This window comes from Hydra viridissima, unplaced genomic scaffold, assembly GCF_058129835.1.
Source record: "Hydra viridissima isolate aposymbiotic clone 2 unplaced genomic scaffold, HvirCarnegie_v1 scaffold_4, whole genome shotgun sequence".
NCBI lineage: Eukaryota > Metazoa > Cnidaria > Hydrozoa > Anthoathecata > Hydridae > Hydra > Hydra viridissima.
In genome coordinates this window covers 17,965,246-17,983,350 of record NW_028324303.1, presented here as the reverse complement: position 1 = coordinate 17,983,350, position 18,105 = coordinate 17,965,246, and the positions used below count along the sequence as shown (strand labels likewise).

The following is an 18,105-nucleotide window of genomic DNA, read 5'->3' as shown; positions in this document are numbered from 1 at the left end:
TAAAAATTTGAGCAACACTTGAGATTTGAGCCAGAAATTTTATAAGCATAATATAATCAACCTAAATTTTTTTCAAAAGTAGTAAACCAAACTAAAATGACAGACATTGGCATGTTGCCGTCATCGATAATGATCCCCGGGAAAGTAAAATGTTTTTTTCTGACCAAAACAAAAGATTATTCTTGTTTACTTTTCTACCAGATCTTTCTGAAATATCTATGAAAAAATAGTGAAAATTTTACATAAAGAGAGTAAGAGGTATTCAGTTTTAGAAATATTTTTAAAAAATATTAAACTAAGAAAATGGACTTTTAAAATAAAAAAACTTATAAGTTAAAAAAATCTCGCATAAAAAAAAAGAAATCAATAATGGCCAGGAAGTAATTAATTACCACCATTAGATCAAATGTAAGACCAAAATAAGAGCAACTAAACATTAATTTCAATAAGTTCACAAACGGATATATTGCACTCTAATTGCTTTTGAGCCTTATGTGCATTCAGGAAGCAGTTCATTTTTTTACATATTAATTTGAGGAAGATGATTCGGTTTTATTAAATGTAAAGTCAAATGCATCAAGCAACAACAAAGTAAGACGCATAATATAACTTGATTAACATATAGAGCCCACCTAAGCGCCCAGCTAGCACACATACATCGGCACAACGTCGGAAGCGTTGGTTTATTTTATGACTTAAGTGATAACGTCGAACCAAAGTCGGGCCAACGTCGGAATACGACTGAATTTTTGCTTTTTTGCATACTTTCAGTGTGTTTCAAGTTTTAGTGTTGAATAAGTTTTCGGCCATTCTTAAAAAAATTCCGTTTTTATTAAGCTGTTGGTTATGTAAAGAAGTTGTAAAGAAATTATTCTAAAACAAACAGATTGAGTCACGAGAAGTGGTCGTTATAGAACTCGGAAAGGTTGAATCACGAGAAAAAGTGGTATTAAAAAAATTAAAAAAGATTGAATCACGCGAAGAAGTGGTTTTGAAAAGAAATCCCCTTCGTTAGAATCCAGTTTGTTAGAGAGATACAGATACTTTATATATAATATATATAAACACAAAAATATATGAATACCTATAATTTTAGCAGTAGTTATGGCAATGCCTAAAGCTCATCAAACGAATGATGCAAGTTCAAAGATTTCTATCAAATTGTATAACGAGGAGCATTCGAACGTTGTTGTTTGTCTAAAGTGAAGTAAAGATGCAGATTTGTAAGGATGCTTAGCAGTCGAGAAGAACGTTATTTTGCTCGAACATGTGTACAAATATTTTAACATAATTAAAATGTTTATTACAACAAATATTGATTTTCTCTAAGTAATTGTTTAATTTAAGTTGGTTCAATAATCAATGTTTTATTTTCGTTCATTAGCGTCAAATTTTATTCAAACTTATTTGGACATTACATTTTATTCAACGTTACAAAGAAATAGCTGCGCTTTATTTAAAAAAATAGTTACTCTTTAGTTAAAAAAAGTTACACTTAAGTCAAAGAAATAATTAATTTAATTTGATTACAAAAACTTTGTTTTTGATTGAAAAGATGAGCACACCTTTTGAATCAAAATCAAAGTTTTTGCAAACAAGTAAAACTAATAATTTTTGAATTATACGTTGGACCAACATCAGAATGCGACGCTCTCCCAACGTCGAAATCCGACGTCGGGCAAACGTTAGCCCAACGGTTGGTTGCGACGTCGCGCCGGCTATCAAATCCACTTTGGATCGATGTCGGCCAACGAATTTTTCGACGTTGATCCAACGTTGGGCCAACGTCTATGTGTTATCTAAGGCGTAAATATAAACGGGAAAAGACGTCGAGGGTTGAGTTCATAATTTATTCTGACCTGACGTCTGTGTAAAAGTGTGGAATCCTGTTTGGTAGCACGGTGCCTATTATAGGAATTGGTTTTGATGATACTGTTTTTTTCAAACTGTGTCCCATAATCTGTGCGGTTAGAGGATGATGAGCCAAATAGCGAGAGGAAGGTGTGAGAGCGGCGTGTAAGACACATTTCCCACTTTTTCTGGTTGAGAAATGCGAATGGTTAGCATGAGTATTCGTTATCTACCACTAGAATGCATTTATTTTGCTGCAGTGGGTTGCAGGGTTCCCACGGTCTTGTTTCCTAAATGGAACAAGACCGTGGGAACCCTGGTGGAGGTTTGAGTTTCAATAGTAAACACGGTTAGGCATTTACTGATTATTTGTTGTTACGAAATTCATATTTTTAAAATCTTAAATATAGCTGAAAGAAGACAGAGAGAAATAAGTAGTGTAAAACTGATGCAGTTCCCATAAACATTAAATTGAATCAATTTTATGAACAAAAGCTGTCATTGCAGCGTTTCAATTCAGCGAAGATTATTGCGCTTTAGGTAAAAGAAAAATTTCACACTATAGATGGATTCTCCTTTAACTTTTACTTAGAATAAAATTTTTAAAATTTTTATAACCAGAGGCTATTAAACTTTTTACTCAAAAATTAATAAGAAGTTTTGCAAGTTAATTCAGCGTGAGCATATCTTTTTGGAACATAATGCGTATCTTTAAAAAGTGTAACGCGCGGGAAACCACTGCCAGCGGTTTGGATGCTATTTCGAATACGCCGCAATCAGGTTAAATCAGTCGCTTGGGATTGAAGCAAAAAATCAATATTACTTGATTAGCTCCTGAAAAAATAAGTAAATACGAAAATGTATCAACGTGTGGCTTTAGTTTCATTACAAAAAGATAGCTTTCAACTTGAACTATTTCCAAAAAAAGCAAGCATAAATAAGGAAAAGAAAAATGCCTTTTTTTTTTTTTTTTTTTAGTCTTTGTTTACTTCATCAACGTCATCTTCCAAATCGAGGTGCTTCTTGATTGCCCAGTCACAGAATTCATCAAACAAGACAAATCCGCTACCATTTTTATCAATAGCATTGAATTCATTTTCGGGGTTAATCGACCCAACCCATTTTTCAATCTTTGATTGTGCTGCCAGAAACTCATTAAATTCAATTCTGTTATCAGAATCTTGATCAACTCGGGAAAAAGCTTCATAGTATTCAAAATACTGCCGCAATGAGAGCAGAAAAATTCGGAATTCAGAGAATTCCACATAGTCATCGCCCACGCTTCCGGATTTCGAATAGTTTTTTGCATACTTGAATGCTCTGTGTATTGCTGGTTTTGCGTTAAAGATTTCATCGATGTGAAGATAAGCTCTGATTGCGCTGTCAATTTCTGCTAAGGAAAGAACTTTGTTTCCATTATCGAATTGTTGAAACAGTTTCCTGCGCTGTTCTTTTTCCTCGTTGCTACGGCCAGTCGGTAGTTTTGCATTTATTGCAGCCCAATCAATAGACATTCTGAATCTTTATTATATATCTGAAAAAAAGAGTTCAGATGATAAAATATGTTGGATGCTACATTATTACTGTCAATATGTTAATTCACTTAACTCAAAGGTGCTTTGTTTTAAATATTATTTAACATGATGCTCTATTTATGTCTGAAACAAGTTTATCGTGTTTAAAATAAATATCAAGTTTAAATGTTTCAAATAAATATATCGAGTTTAAACGTGTCAAATAAATTATTATGCAAATGTAAATTCTTTTTGTAAGAAAATTTCAATTAGACGAAGCATGAAAAACTTCAGTGAAGAATAACAAATCTAATTTTCTTTTTTAAGATAAGTTTAACAGTTTACAAGACTGAACAGAATTTCTTTAAGAAAAAAATCAACCATTTTTAAATTGTTAAATCCTCTTGACAAGTTTTTCGCTTTTTTTACTTTTATGCTTGAAAAGTTTTTGAATGTAAAATGAATATAAACTATTAATCTGAATACTGTAGCTGAATGTACATATTAAATTATTAAACTATCCTATAAGCGACAGAGGCTAACGCAGATTTTATTAGCTTCCACATACGAACAACTGCGAGACTCTTATAAATATTTTATTTATAATGCGCTTCACAATTCATTTATAAAATTTAGGCGTACCTTGCGATCACTCCAATATTGCATTCTTCAAAGGCATTTAAGATTATTTAAATCGAACATATTTTTTACAAAAACCTGTAAAAGAGAATTATATTTTTTGAATATTTCAAAGTGTTCAAAAATAATTCTCATAAATGCGATCTCTCCCTCTCGAAGTGAATAGATCGTTCCGGGTTCGGCGCTAAAGCCTATGAGAACTGAGGGCCGCCTTTGCATACGGCCCCAACGATGCTTTGTGATAAATATATAAATTCACTGAAGTAATCTGTGTAAAATTAAAGCGTGATATTTTTTATCAAATATTTGTTTTTATTAACATATAACATCACTGTATTAATTTATGTAACACTTGTCATTTGCCGTGACATTTGCGTTATAATTTGATAATCACAGAAAACTCTGTGTTATAGGAGAAGGGAGAGCGGGGAGGGTGTTATAAATCAAATCCTGTTTAAAACTTAAACGTTTTGGACCAATACTGAGCTCTTGCACCATTACCAACATTAATACAGTTCCGTTTGTCTCTTCAAGCCTACTCTTCTGAAAAAAAATCATTTCGTGATTTTGAAAATTTTGCTTATAGCCATAAACACCCCTCTCAACGGTTTTCTTAAGTTTGAATATAAAAAGTTTAAATCAAAAAGCATCGAATGAATGTTCATGACTTTTAAGTAACGGACGTCGGATTGTTTTTGTTTGATATTAGTAGCCAGTCATCATTTACCATTAATAGCCTATCGTTGTTTATCCTTGCTAGCACATCATTTTTCAGTGCGTATTTGCGTTGGAAATACGTATACGGAAACACGGTAGGCTGTACTACGCTAAACTATTGGTGTATCAGAATTATTCCTATTTACAATTAATTCCATTTATATTTTGAATTTTATAATATTCCATTTATATTAGATTATATCCGTTATAAGAAATTAATCATATTTATTGCGTATCATTTAGTAAAACTAATTAGTCACAAGTCTCCTAAGCAACTTTTATAAATCTCATTATAAAATAAAAATTTAGGGCAAAAATAAAACTATTGGTGTTTAGAATTACCCTACATACGTGGGGTGTTTCTGAACTAATCGTGGGGTAATAAAAAATAAAATAATAATTGCAATAATTAAGTGCAAAAATCACAGACAAAACCTCGGGATATGCTCACCTCCACCAGGCGTTATAATTGTAACACATCATCCAGTCTTCCATGGGCGCATCATGAAACTTATCATCGCAACATAATACAACAACAATCTTTTAAAACTAATATTTTATTTAAATGTTAAAATTTTAAAAAATTAATACAAATAAAAGTCACAAACAAAACCCCGGGATGTGCTTTCAACAATTGTGCACTTCTCGTGCAACCAGGCCTGATTTATGATAGAGAAACCAGTTTTCTGTTGGCGGATCCTGATACTTTTCTTCGCAAATTAACAACAAATTTCTTTATAACCTCTGGCTCTCTTTTTTTTTCTTTACATGGCGGTACATGTTCAGCCACTAAGCGATCAAAGTTCTTCTTTCCCTTCTTACTCTTACCCGCGGTATTTTTTATTTCTTGTTCCTTCTTATTTTTCTTTTGTTGCTTGTAATCAAAAATATTTCTGATTTGAGAACTAGCAATAATGGTGGAATGTTTATTTCTGAATAAAAATTCTCATTCATTCCTCATCAATATATATTCTCTTAATATTAACTTGTATAAATAACTATACATTTACAGATAATAACATATATTTAAAGTTACTCAAATATCTTTTCTTACCAATTCTTCTCATGAGTTTCTATTTAAAATCTCCGTAAATTCTTCTCATATTATTCTCTTTAAATCTTCAAAATTCTTTTCTCATAAGATCCTCTTTAAAATCTCTTAAAACTCTTTTCTCATAAAATCTTTTTTAAATCACTTTTCTCTTAAAATTCTCTTTAAAGTAAATCATTTCATCGAAATCTCCCCAAAAAACTCACTCTTAGAAATCCTAAAAAAATCTGTTAGATTTTCTCATAAAATTCTTTTCCATCTTTTCCATCTGTCCGCAAATGTTAATTTTGAATTTTCGTACTGACAATCGATCTCTTTTTCTTCATGTTCGTTTAGTGCTTTGTTTCAAATTCTGAGTCATGGTATTCTAAAACAGATTTTACAAATTGTTTTTTTTATTAGCCTTTGTCTCGGAATGGCTACAGAACTTTCGAGAACTTTACTAATTAAACTCATATCATTGTGTTTCTAGAAGTATTTGCAAGAACAGCTTTAAACATTAATGGTGGGACTTATTTATTTTTCATGTCATTGAACATGTGTGTCCACCTGGTGTTTTGGTTGACTCACTCTTTTCTTCGTTCGAATATTACATGCTTAAGTTGAGTAAAACTTGAAGATAATGTTTATAATTTTCTCATTTTTCCTCCTCACAATACCAGCTGCTCAAAATCTGTTGGCTGCTTTTCAATATTGCTGATACGATTAAATGCTTTTGTAAACAGTTCAAAAACTTCGTATTGCCTTATTTTTCACACTTTAGACGTTCGAAATTACCCCACTAAGATCTTTCGTTATTTCCCCGCGGACATAAACAAATGAAATACGATTAATCTATTGAGGTTGTATTAAAATATCCAAAATATAATACGTGTTAAAAACTCTTTGATTATGATACTATGCAACAATAATATCCATAGTAGCTACAACAGGAATGTTTCTTAAGCAAAATATTACATAAAATTATGAGAAAAACATAGAATTACTTTATCGTGAACAACGTGGGCAGCTTCACTACACGTCTGGAAATGAGCATGAGACCCCCTTTTAGCAGACAAAAAGAAATTGTCATCTATTGTTTTCCATCATACCGTTTTGACCTTGTTCGGAGTTACGCCGCGTTCGCCATTACCTCACTCACCCCTAATAATAAATTTTTCACTTTTATAGTTAATATACAATTTAATAGAGTTAACAATCTTTTTGAATTCTAGAGACTTTTTTTTTAAGCTTATTTAAAGTACTTTAAAATATATTGATTTTTTATTTTTGAGAAAATATCATTTAAATCTTGCGGTTTTCATGCTAAAGCATGGGGTGGGAGTTAAGGTTAGTTTTAGTCGAATTAAAATGAGCCGACTAACTTTTTAGACTAACTAAATTTAGTCGATTAACTAAATTTAGTCGACTAACTAAATTTAGTCGACTTTTTAGCGTAACTAAATTTAGTCCACTAACATTTTAGTCTCACTAAAATTGAATAAAAGATTTAGTGCTAAAAAAAATTAGATAACCTATACCATGAAATTAAATGAACATAATATGAATTATGACAAATAAATCAATTTAAAGACATTCATCAAATTTTATTGTTTGTAAGAAGTTTAAAATACGTAATATAATTTGTGACAATTTGGTAATAAAAATATTTTGTTTGTACGAAATAAATTACGTATTATTACCTCGAAAAATCATTGCAGATATTATGTAGAAGAAATCCGAAAATGCTTCTGCATATAACACACCTTTCAAAAATATGGCACCATTTTTTTTTATATAAATTGATTTCACATGTGCTTTATAATTTATAATTTACTTTAATTAGAAATTGAAAAAACCCAGATCTGAACCGCTTTTAATTGAAATTTAAAACAAGTACTTAATAATTATGGGGAGACTAATTAGATAAGTTTTATTACAAAGTTCCAAGTATATATGTCGCAAACCTTTCTCCAAAAACCTGAAAAACTCTGAAAACCGAACCTTGAAACAGATGCCTTGCAGATAAAAATTATAACTTACAGTAATTTGAAATTAAAAACATTTCGCTCAAACCACTTCACAACTAACACAAAACAAGATTTTAAATGTATATTTTTGGGGTAACAGTAACAATGTACTTTTCACAAATTAAAAACTTAGCCGACTAAATTTAGTTTGACTGAAATTTTAGCCGACTAAATTTAGTTTGACTGAAATGTTAGTCGACTAAATTTATTTCGAGTAAGAAGTTAGTCGACTAAACTTAGTTACGGTTTTTTTAGTTAAGCTAGTTACACTTTTTAGTTTTGGTCACAGCACTAGCTAAAACATTCAATTTAGTTTTATAATTTTACTGAATATAATAAAGTAAATCAAAATGCTACAAGAAATAAAAATTGGCGCAACAACATTTAAATATGAAAATAAGTATTTAAGATATTACCTTACATGCATTATACCACTTTTTGTAGATAATTATCAAACTAGCATTAATTAGTAATATAGTTGTAAAAAAAGTTGTTTTGAGGAAAAAATTGAACTGAAATCAAGTTCAAAAATTGTGCATGTAAATTTTATAATATTGGCCTAGCTTTTTACATCGGACAACGAGGTCTCAAGCCTCACCTAATTGCAAATAGTGTCTCTGGGAGTTTTTAGGGTTAAGATATTCAAGTTAGCCGTTCACTCAAATTTTTAATTAGCAATCACAGTTTGATTAGCTATCACACAAAGATTGTTCTTTATGTGAACCTTTTTTTGGGTAAAATTTCCCGAAGACCATAAACGTAGATTTCGAACATTGAAAATAAAATGGGATTTATATAAATAGTTAGAAAGGGATATAAAACAAATGAAAATAAAATATGCGTAAGCACAGTGCACAGGAACATGCTCTAAGACCTTGCAACACATTCCCAGAAATTTTTTTTTGATTATCATCAGAAAACATTTCCTCATTCAAAAAATGTAAACGACAACTTTTTTTAGTGGAGGCCTGAGGAGAAATCACAAATTTTAGGGGAGTGCCCAGAAATTTTGTTGTTCAAGATAGATAACTAAGAGGCATGGGGCATACTCAAGGTTCTTGTATGTTGATACAGGTGTCGAATGAGAATGATTTGCAAAGCATTAGGGTAATTGGAGCTAAACCAATCCCGCCCCGACCCCTAACTGCCCCCTTCTTAGAACTACCTCTCCTTTAATCATAAAATTTTTTTTTTGTTCTATCATAAACCAGATCGAAATTCATCAACAGATTTCAAATTTCATCAAAAACTCTCTTTTCGTTTAAGATTTATATCTAAGCAAAACTTAAAGCTACTTCAAATTACCCCTTGAAATAACTTTAAATGGTCTTAATTTTTAAACAAAAAAATTTTTTTGGATGCAGTTTGAAATCTGTCGATAAATTTTGATCTAGTTTAATATAAAACAAGCAAAAGATTGAAAAAGGTTTTTAGCAACCATACCCTAGGGGGATTCGGGGGATGGTTTCAAACACCACAAAATCATGCCAATGCCCCTACATTTAGATTTTCAGAAATGTTTAAAAAAATTTGTTTAACATTGGAATTTACAGGCGGATATATAGTTTTCATTACATTTTTATTGAAATAAAAATGAAGCAAAGCAACCTTTGATTAATAATAATTAGTAAAAGCTAGCAGTTGCTTATTGCTAATAGTTGTATAATAACTCCTCTTACGCCGTGTTATGAAGGTAATTATAACTCTATTGATGTTTAATTTACTTTAATTAAAATTTAGTTACGTTATTTTGGTAACTATAGGTGCCATACATATATTATAGTATTTAGACCTGAATACCAGAGTTATTAGAGGGAGAAAATTTGAATATTTTATTTGTGAAAATGGGCGCAAATCAAAAATGGTAAAAGTATTAGCCCCTATGGTTGAATAAGTGTGGGGAAAACTTGTTTATCGAGGCGCCTAAAATATTTCAAAAAAACCCTGCAGAAAGGCTAAGTTTTCAAAATTGGTATGCCCAAGTGAGACAAGGAGTTTTACATCCCTGTACGAAATTAGAAAGACATAAGGATTTGACTGCGTTGTAAAATCAACATCCCCAACAACGTAAGAAAAATTTTTGTCCAGTTCTATTAAAGATTTAAGCACAGATGACTCAGAGACACCTTAGCTTTGAAAACTTTTGATTCAAGCAGCGGTCTCTTTCGGAAAGACTGAGGTTAAGAAACCTTTCTTTTCTTTAAATAAATTGAACAAATCTCAATTAAAATTACATCCCAGGTAACTTTTTGTTGCTTAAAAATACTTTTAAAAATAATTTTATGAGTTTAAAGCCAATTTTTTGTAATAACTTCATTATGATTTCTAAGTAATTGTAACATGATTGAAGTTGTACAATTTCTAAGAAGTGAGGCAGTACGGAAAAGTATGGAATCTGGTTTCAACATTAAACTGATTGAAAACAATGAAATGATTGGAAAATTTTTCAATGGTGATAAACTCCCATTGCTATTAGCAGGGCTGTGGAGTCTGAGTTGTGGAGTCGGAGTCGGAGCTCATTTTGGCTGGAGTCGGAGTCGGAGTCGGAGTCGGAAAAATTGTACCGACTCCGACTCCGGTTTAAAAAAAATCTTTCAAAGTTTCATAACTTTCATAAGGATTTTATAGATGTTACAAAACTACAAGTCCCGGGATGGTCTGAAAGCTGTAGGATATCCAGACACAATGGGAGTTGTAGTTTGCAACAACTGGAGGACAAGGAGTTTGACATGTTATTTTTAGGCCTTTAAAACAGTGATAAGCAATAGGGTATTTTGCTGCTTATCACTGAGAATCATATATCACCTCCCTTGCGCTCTCCTCTACCATCCCTTAAACTATATAACTTCATGATCCCCTAACTCCCGACTTAAATTGTCTGGCACTATGCTACATATTCTTAGTAGAAAGCTAGGCGTGCCACCACCAAGCACAAAAGAGTTGCTCCACAAACAGAAAGATTGTAAGTATTCAATTAACTTTGTTTCTCTGGAGAGAGAGAATATTAGAAAATTAGTGATTGGAGAAGCTGTTAAACAAAAAGAAGAACTTAATCAATCTCTCAAAGGACGCTTTGTGTTTCTTAACAGAGTGAACTATTTTGCAATAAATGTTTAATTCTTTTTTGAAAAAAATAAAGCAGTTACCAAGACATTGGCAGTAAAAGACACCAAAGCTAATCACACCAGCGAATTTCTCCAGGTCTTAGTAGAAAAGATTCTTAAAGAATATGAACTTAAAGAAGAACAAGTTCTTTCATATTTGAAATATTGTCCAACTGACATTATTTCAAACATGATTTTGACAAATTCATAATGTTGTTAGCGACTGCATAAGATTTTATTGCATAACAAGAGTTCAGAAAAGTTGTTTGTTCAGAAATTGTTTTCTTATAGATATTATTTAAAGCACTAAGTGGTTGGATTATTTGTATCATAGTGATGAAATAGCCAATGTTAACATTTTACTACAGTTATTTGTTATTATAAACAAATAACTGTAGTAAAACAAACAACTATTTGTTGTTACAAATTGGTTACTTATGAAGGAGTCGGAGTCGGAGTTGCGAGTCGGAGTCGGAGTCGGAGTCGGTCCATGATAAAATCAAGGAGTCGGAGTCGGAGTTGGAGTCAGAACAGCAGCTTACCGACTCCACAGCCCTGGCTATTAGCATTAAATGAAAGCGAAGAGGTAAGTAAACTATTACCAAAAAATATATTTTTTGATAACTAGATTGCAATTTGTATTACTTTTGCATTCATTTTGATTTTTTATGAATGTATAGTTGGTTGAAAAAGATACTCCTATTGTGTATTGCAATGACATTGAAGAGCTTGTAGCAATTGTACTTCATCATAAAAGTAAAGGAAAAAATGATGTTGATATCAAATTAGGTATAGATGGAGGGCAGGGATTCCTTAAAGCAGCAATGTCAATAACCCTTAAAACCAGAGTTAAAAATGATAAAGTTCCAGAGAAACTAAGCAAGTGTGACGGATATGCGTGCAAAGATTTTAAAGACTCAAGTGTTCACAAAACTATTATATTTGCCATTTTGGCTTCATCGAACGAAAAATATCATAATTTGCTATTAATTTTAGATAAATTGAACATTTCATTCTTAGATTACACATCATCTGAAGATCTAAAGGTTTTTCTTCAATTGGTAGGAAAACAAGCTGCAACATCAAAGCACCCTTGTCCGTGTTGCATGATGTCATCTCCTAACTTTCAAAAAGCTGATCATTATACTCTAGAATCTTTGTGTAGATAGATTGTACTACCAATAAATGGCCGATGTTGCAAATTTAAAAAAGAGAAAAAAAGTACACAAATGTTGTTAATCCCTATTTATTAACAGGCAACAAAAACAAAAAATACTAGAACTTGAACCCTGCCACATTGTCTACTCGGTATTGTTGCCCCATTTAACTGGTTTTCACGATGGAGGCTACAAATTTAGTAGTTAAAGAAATTAATTAAGGGGATAAATTAAAATGCTTAGGCGCACCAAAGTATCTCTCGGAGATCTTCACATTGCGATAATACCAGCTATGATAGAAGGAAAAGTTTGCAAGGCGGTGTCAACATGTTCTTCAACATAATGCTGTCACATTTGTGGGGAAGACTATTGAGATGAATAATGTAATATATTATCAAGAAAAGAAATGAACAAAGAATATCTTTTTTTGGATTATCAGCTCTTCATGGGTGAATTAGAATTTTTGAATGCGTTCTTCACATTTCATACCAATTAGAAATTAAAACATGGCAACCAAGTGCAAATGAAAATAAAGAAAAGGTTGCATGAAAAAAAAAAAGAGAGGCCCAGGAAAAGTTTAGACGTGAATTGGATTTTTTAGTCGATGCACCCAAATAGCAAACTGATAATGTAAATGATGGAAACTGTGCTCGTACATTTTTAAAAAATGCTGTGAAGTCAACTGAGATAATAAGAGTTTGCTTAGAATTAATAAAACGCTTGAGAATTATTCTAAAATGCATAATTTTGGATCGTAAAATCAGTTTGGATAAATTCGAAAACTACGCAAGAGAGACCCGAGACTTTTATATTTAACAATACGGATGGTATCCTATGCCTGTTACCCTTCATAAAGTTTTATTTCATAGCAGAGCCAATATGGAAACGTACATTTTTCCAATCAGACAATATTCTGAAGAAGCCTAAGAGGCTAGAAACACACAACAGGCAGTTTAGGGAACATACAAATACGAATTTATTAAACAGACTAATAATTACTTCAGATCCGGTTATAGCAAGTTTCAGAGCATGCCCAAAAACTAAGCATATTAAAATAAATCCTGAGTTGTTAAATTTATTAGAAAGTGAGCAAAGTGAGACGGCTTTAGAAAGTGACAGTTCTGTGGACACATCTGAGGATTCACTAGATGAACATATCATCCCCAGAGATACTAAACAACTGAGTAATCTATTTTTGCCTTTTTCAAATTGTGTTTTGTTATTTAATTGTAAAGCATAAATGTGTATTTCATAAAAATTATTAAATATTTAAATTAAAATCTAAAAATTGTTAAATTCTTTAAAGTTGCTCCATTTTATAAAATTCAAAAAGTGTTATGTATGCTTTTATTTTTATTATTTTGCGTTTTAATGATTACTATATCTATAATTGTGCTTTAAATGAGCAAAGTTATAGTCTATGTTTGTGTTTGGAATTTTTTCCTTCAAGGTTGTTAAAATGACACACTGTGTGACTGTTCGTAACTAATCATGATTCTATTTCTTTGTAATTTGATGTTCTTCGTTTAAAAAAAATTTACTTTGCAAAAAGTGAAAAAACCAAAGCCACCCTAGCCTGTCTGCTAGTGTGTGCTTAAAAATAATATTGCAGATAATTGTTTCTTTATTAGTGATTTTAAGTCTGATTTATAAAATTTAACTGGAAATAAATGTAGCTCAAAATTTTGGCAAAAAGAGTTGTAAGAGTTTACCAAATTTACAATTTTCTTCCGCAGACAGTGTAAAAATATTAAAGTCTTGTGACCTGTGTGCTCGTGGCTTTCAATTGTAACAAAAAAATTTGGTGACGATATCAAAGTTAGATTCAACTTTTACAACCGTAAATCAAATCCAAAAAACATAAACTTTGATTCGTCACTCTAGAGAATGTTGATTGTAAGAATAACGTTTGTCAATCTTGACTCAGGGAATACTTTTCTTGTAGGTTAACAATGTTTTTAGTGATGGTTTATCAAACAAAATCCTGAAGCAAGGTGGCATCATTTTACTGTTGTAAAAACACAACTGATTCTGAGTGGCAGGTTTTCTCGGATCATCTTTTGAAAGCTTTCTTACAATCCTATATTCCCTGTCGTTTTGTTACTTGAGGCTATAATTTATTTGATTAAACATTACTTTGCTTTTTGTAACGACTAATAGCATTACAAACTCCTATCATGGAAAATTCCAAATCAAGCTGCAACATGACACTGAATCAATAAGGAGTTCCTGTCTCTTTCATACAGTTTCTTCAAATTTTCAATTCTACAGTTTGACCATTTGTAATTAAAAGTTTTCGTTCAAAACTGTTTAAATAAAATAAATGTAAATATTGATAAAAAAGAACCATAAAAATTTAATGGTCGCACCATTTTGAAATTTGCAGTTTCCATTAAATGTTTTTGGAAGTTGTAAATCGCCATCTTAAAATGCAAAAACAAATAAAAAATAAACTAGTAGTTTTAACAATCACCTACCACAAAACTTGCATCAATATTTAAAAGTAAATTACAAAGTTTTTAAGAAAAAGTTTTAAAAAAGGGATGGTTTCGTCTTTTGGGCCGACTTTTCCGAACGGCTCTCGCGTAACATCTGACATTGTTTCCGATAATTGTTTAAATTATCTTTTTTTTTAAACTGAGCTTCTTAAGTTATATACAGTATCCAAGCTAGCTAGTTAGCTTCTGTTTGTGTGTTTCAGATTTTGTTTTACTTTTTAAACGTTTATTAGATAAAATCTTTTTACCAGATTTGTGGTTAGAATCTGTAAAATCAAAAGTATTTTAGTTTGTATAACCTAAATGGATTTAAAAAAAACACAAAAAAAAAAAAGAAAATTGAGAATGTTACTTCATTTTAGTTTTTCATTTATGAAAGCAAATCTTTTTTTATATGCGCTAGTAAAATACTTAAATGGTCTAATGTATTTATCTGACTGCTAATAACTTAATTTAGTATTATGCAAACTTTATGTTAAAACTAATAATTTATATTTAGCTCTTGTTTTAGTTTAGTGGTAATTTTCATCTTATTCTGAAGTTATGCTTCAACAAACAAGTGAAAAATCTTGTTTAAAGTGTCAAGAAATTTATAGTACCCTACAAGATCATATTTCAGATCAGCACCATCTTTCAAACAATGACACTGTTCTAAACAGTGTGCTGCTAAATATACTATCTCTGATGATAAATAAAACTCAGTCACCTCTACCAACAACATTGGTTGATCATTTTTCTATGTCTCCTTTTCAATCAATTCATTTATCAACTCCTTCATCAGTTTCTGGATCTCTAAAGAAAAATGAAAGTAAAGAAAGCAAAATATGTTTAGAGAAATATGGGACTTCATCTGGTGTTTCTCTGGCTTCCGAAACTGAAATACTTAACAATCATCAAATAATAAATAATCAAGTATCATTTCAACAAAACTCATTGGTTCCTTTGGGATTAGCAAAAGGAAAAGATGAACAGACCAAAATTAATACTTTAAACTCATTAGGCAACAATAATTTACCTGAATCTTTAAAAAATCAAAATTTTGGTGCAACTAGTTTTGATTTTCCCTTCCTAATTCAGCCCGGTGATCTTCAACCAACATTTATTGCTCCTGATGGTTATTTAACTCATATGGGATTATCACTTTTGCTGGGCAACCAAGCAAAACAAAGTATTACTGGTAAATCAGACCATCTTGACATTGCAGATATACTTGTCAACAAAATGCCAATACCAAGTTTAAATAAAGCATTTGATTCATCTCTACTATCAACTTTATACTTGCATCAATTAGGAGTTACACAGCATTCTGTTGGAGGAAGTGAGGTTTTTAACTTTCCTAACTTAAGTAATGTTGATGAAATTTCCACTTCTCATGCAGCTCAAGCACAAAATGCAACACTGCACCAGTTATTAAATCGCCATAAACAAATATCAGAGCTTATAGAATCAATGAATGATCAAACTAAAAAAAAACACCTAGCTAAAGATTATTTTGAAAAAAATAGTTTTTCTGTTTTTGCTCGTCCTGAGGAAAGCTCCAGCTCTATTTCAAGTATTCCCCCTTTAATGAAATTAGAAAAAAATATATTGGGAGATAGTAATAAGCTACAATTGTCAGATTTTGGCAAAACTAATGAAAATCATGAGGTGGTTTGTGACCAAGCTCCCATGAAGACTTTATTTAATCTCAAGATGCAGAATAATCAAACTGATATTTTATTAAACTCTGAGAGCAATGAAATAAATGCTTCTATTCACTCTAATGTATCATTAAGTTCTTTGCAAAGTTTAATATTAGAAACTGCAAAAGAGGTTGATGAAGAAGAAAGTAAAAGAGTTGAATTAAGTTTGTCTAAAAATTGCCCTGAAAAGCCAATTTATACAATTATTCAGGCATTGACTCCTGAAAAAGGTGATATCTCTGAGTCAGTTTCTCATCGACCAAAAGTTCTATACAAATGTAGAGAGTGTGGTGTAACTTTCAGTGTATTGGCAACACTTCAAAATCATGCCAAAACACATACCACTGCAGCTGTAGAAACTTGCAGTTTTTGTCACTTAGAGTTTAGCAACCTTTCTGATTATCATCAGCACCTAGTTACTCATCGAGGAGAAGATAACATATTTGTTTGCCAATTTTGTACAAAAATTTTTTCAAGTAAAGGTGAATTTAGTAAGCATATTACTGCTCATACTCAGCGACGACCTTATGCTTGCTCTCACTGTCAGAAAGCTTTTAGAGATCCTGGTTCTTTAACTAAGCATGAACGGATTCATACTGGGGAACTGCCATTTGTATGCACAGTTTGTGATAGAGGCTTTGCTGAAAAGTCTTCTTTGCGAAAACATTTGAGAACTCATTCTGGTGAAAAACCATACAAATGTGATCAATGTCCAAAAGCTTTTTCTATATCAGGTAATCTTCAGCGACATATGTTTGTTCATAATGGTGAAAGACCTTTTAAGTGCTTCAATTGTATGAAGGCATTTAACAACCCTAGTCATTTGCGGAGGCATATAAAGAACCTACATCAAAAGTTAGCTGATAAAAAAGTTCATAAAGCTCCTGATGATGTAGAGGAAAGTTAGGCATGATGATTTATGGATTCATTGTGATGTTTTTTGTTTGCGTAATAATATTAAGCAACAATTTATTTGCACACTGTTTTCTGTTATGTATAATGACTGTATATTTAAAACTTTTTCACTAAATATTTTTTATATTTTGGTAAATAGAAGTGATTATTATTAACATATCAAGTAATAAGAATATTGCTACAAGTTAAACCTTCTTATATCTAAATCTTTTACATATGGAGAGTTATTAAATAAAATCCGTTTAAAATTCATTTTATTAGTCGGGTTCCATTTATCAGAGAATTGTTATCAGAGAAAAAGTCAAATTGTTCCTAAAATAACATAAATGGTATAATATTTTCAGATACTTGCAAAAATTTTTCTTTTATGATAGAAATTCACCCCAACTATTTAACCTTCTTAGAACTCAAACGTCCAAATTTTGTAATAGAATTAGTAAGAATTTTAAGAATTTTCGTTTATCTACAGTGGCAAATCCTTTAAATTAATTTAAATTATTTAAAATCTTTTAATTCTCTAAAACGGTTTAGAGAGCCATGATACAGACGATCAGTTTTTAGTCTATTCATATCTTGTATGACATCTTTTCGCATGTATTAAATTTCACCAAGTGGAGCAGTGTCAATTTAAAACCATCTCTCGATAAGTTTTAAGAAATATATTGCCTAAAAACAAAAGTGCTTCATCAGAAATAAATCAACTGAAAACATTGAAAGAAAAATTAAATTTCAAAGCAAAAGAATTTTGAAATCAGTTCAAAATGTTAGAAATATTGCTACAAATTATGTTAGAAACTCTAACTTCAATTTTAAAAAATGCTAAATTTATAATCTGATTTGATAAAATTATATTTTCAAAGCAAAGTCTGTTTATTAGGTAATGAAATACATATAGCGATTTGTTATTCATTCAACTTAGTTTATTCAAATTTTGAATAAAGTGTTTAAAAATCTCTCTTTTAACCTGT

The 18,105-nt window shown here is 31.0% G+C and overlaps 2 protein-coding genes across 2 annotated transcripts; one reads left to right on the top strand and one right to left on the bottom strand.

Moving 5' to 3' along the window:
• Positions 1-2,714: 2,714 nt before the first annotated feature.
• LOC149890237 (flagellar calcium-binding protein-like) lies at positions 2,715-3,769 on the bottom strand. Its single transcript, XM_090084053.1, has one exon. The coding sequence runs from the start codon at positions 3,363-3,365 to the stop codon at positions 2,826-2,828; it is 540 nt and encodes a 179-aa protein (XP_089940179.1). The 5' UTR covers positions 3,366-3,769; the 3' UTR covers positions 2,715-2,825.
• A 10,869-nt stretch (positions 3,770-14,638) lies between these two features.
• LOC145182721 (uncharacterized) lies at positions 14,639-17,273 on the top strand. Its single transcript, XM_080057932.2, has one exon. The coding sequence runs from the start codon at positions 15,084-15,086 to the stop codon at positions 17,127-17,129; it is 2,046 nt and encodes a 681-aa protein (XP_079914058.2). The 5' UTR covers positions 14,639-15,083; the 3' UTR covers positions 17,130-17,273.
• Positions 17,274-18,105: the final 832 nt, after the last annotated feature.

Coding starts and splice junctions, on each gene's coding strand:
- LOC149890237 (XM_090084053.1), bottom strand. CDS start 3,365: ATGTCTATTGATTGGGCTGCAATAAATGCAAAACTACCGACTGGCCGT.
- LOC145182721 (XM_080057932.2), top strand. CDS start 15,084: ATGCTTCAACAAACAAGTGAAAAATCTTGTTTAAAGTGTCAAGAAATT.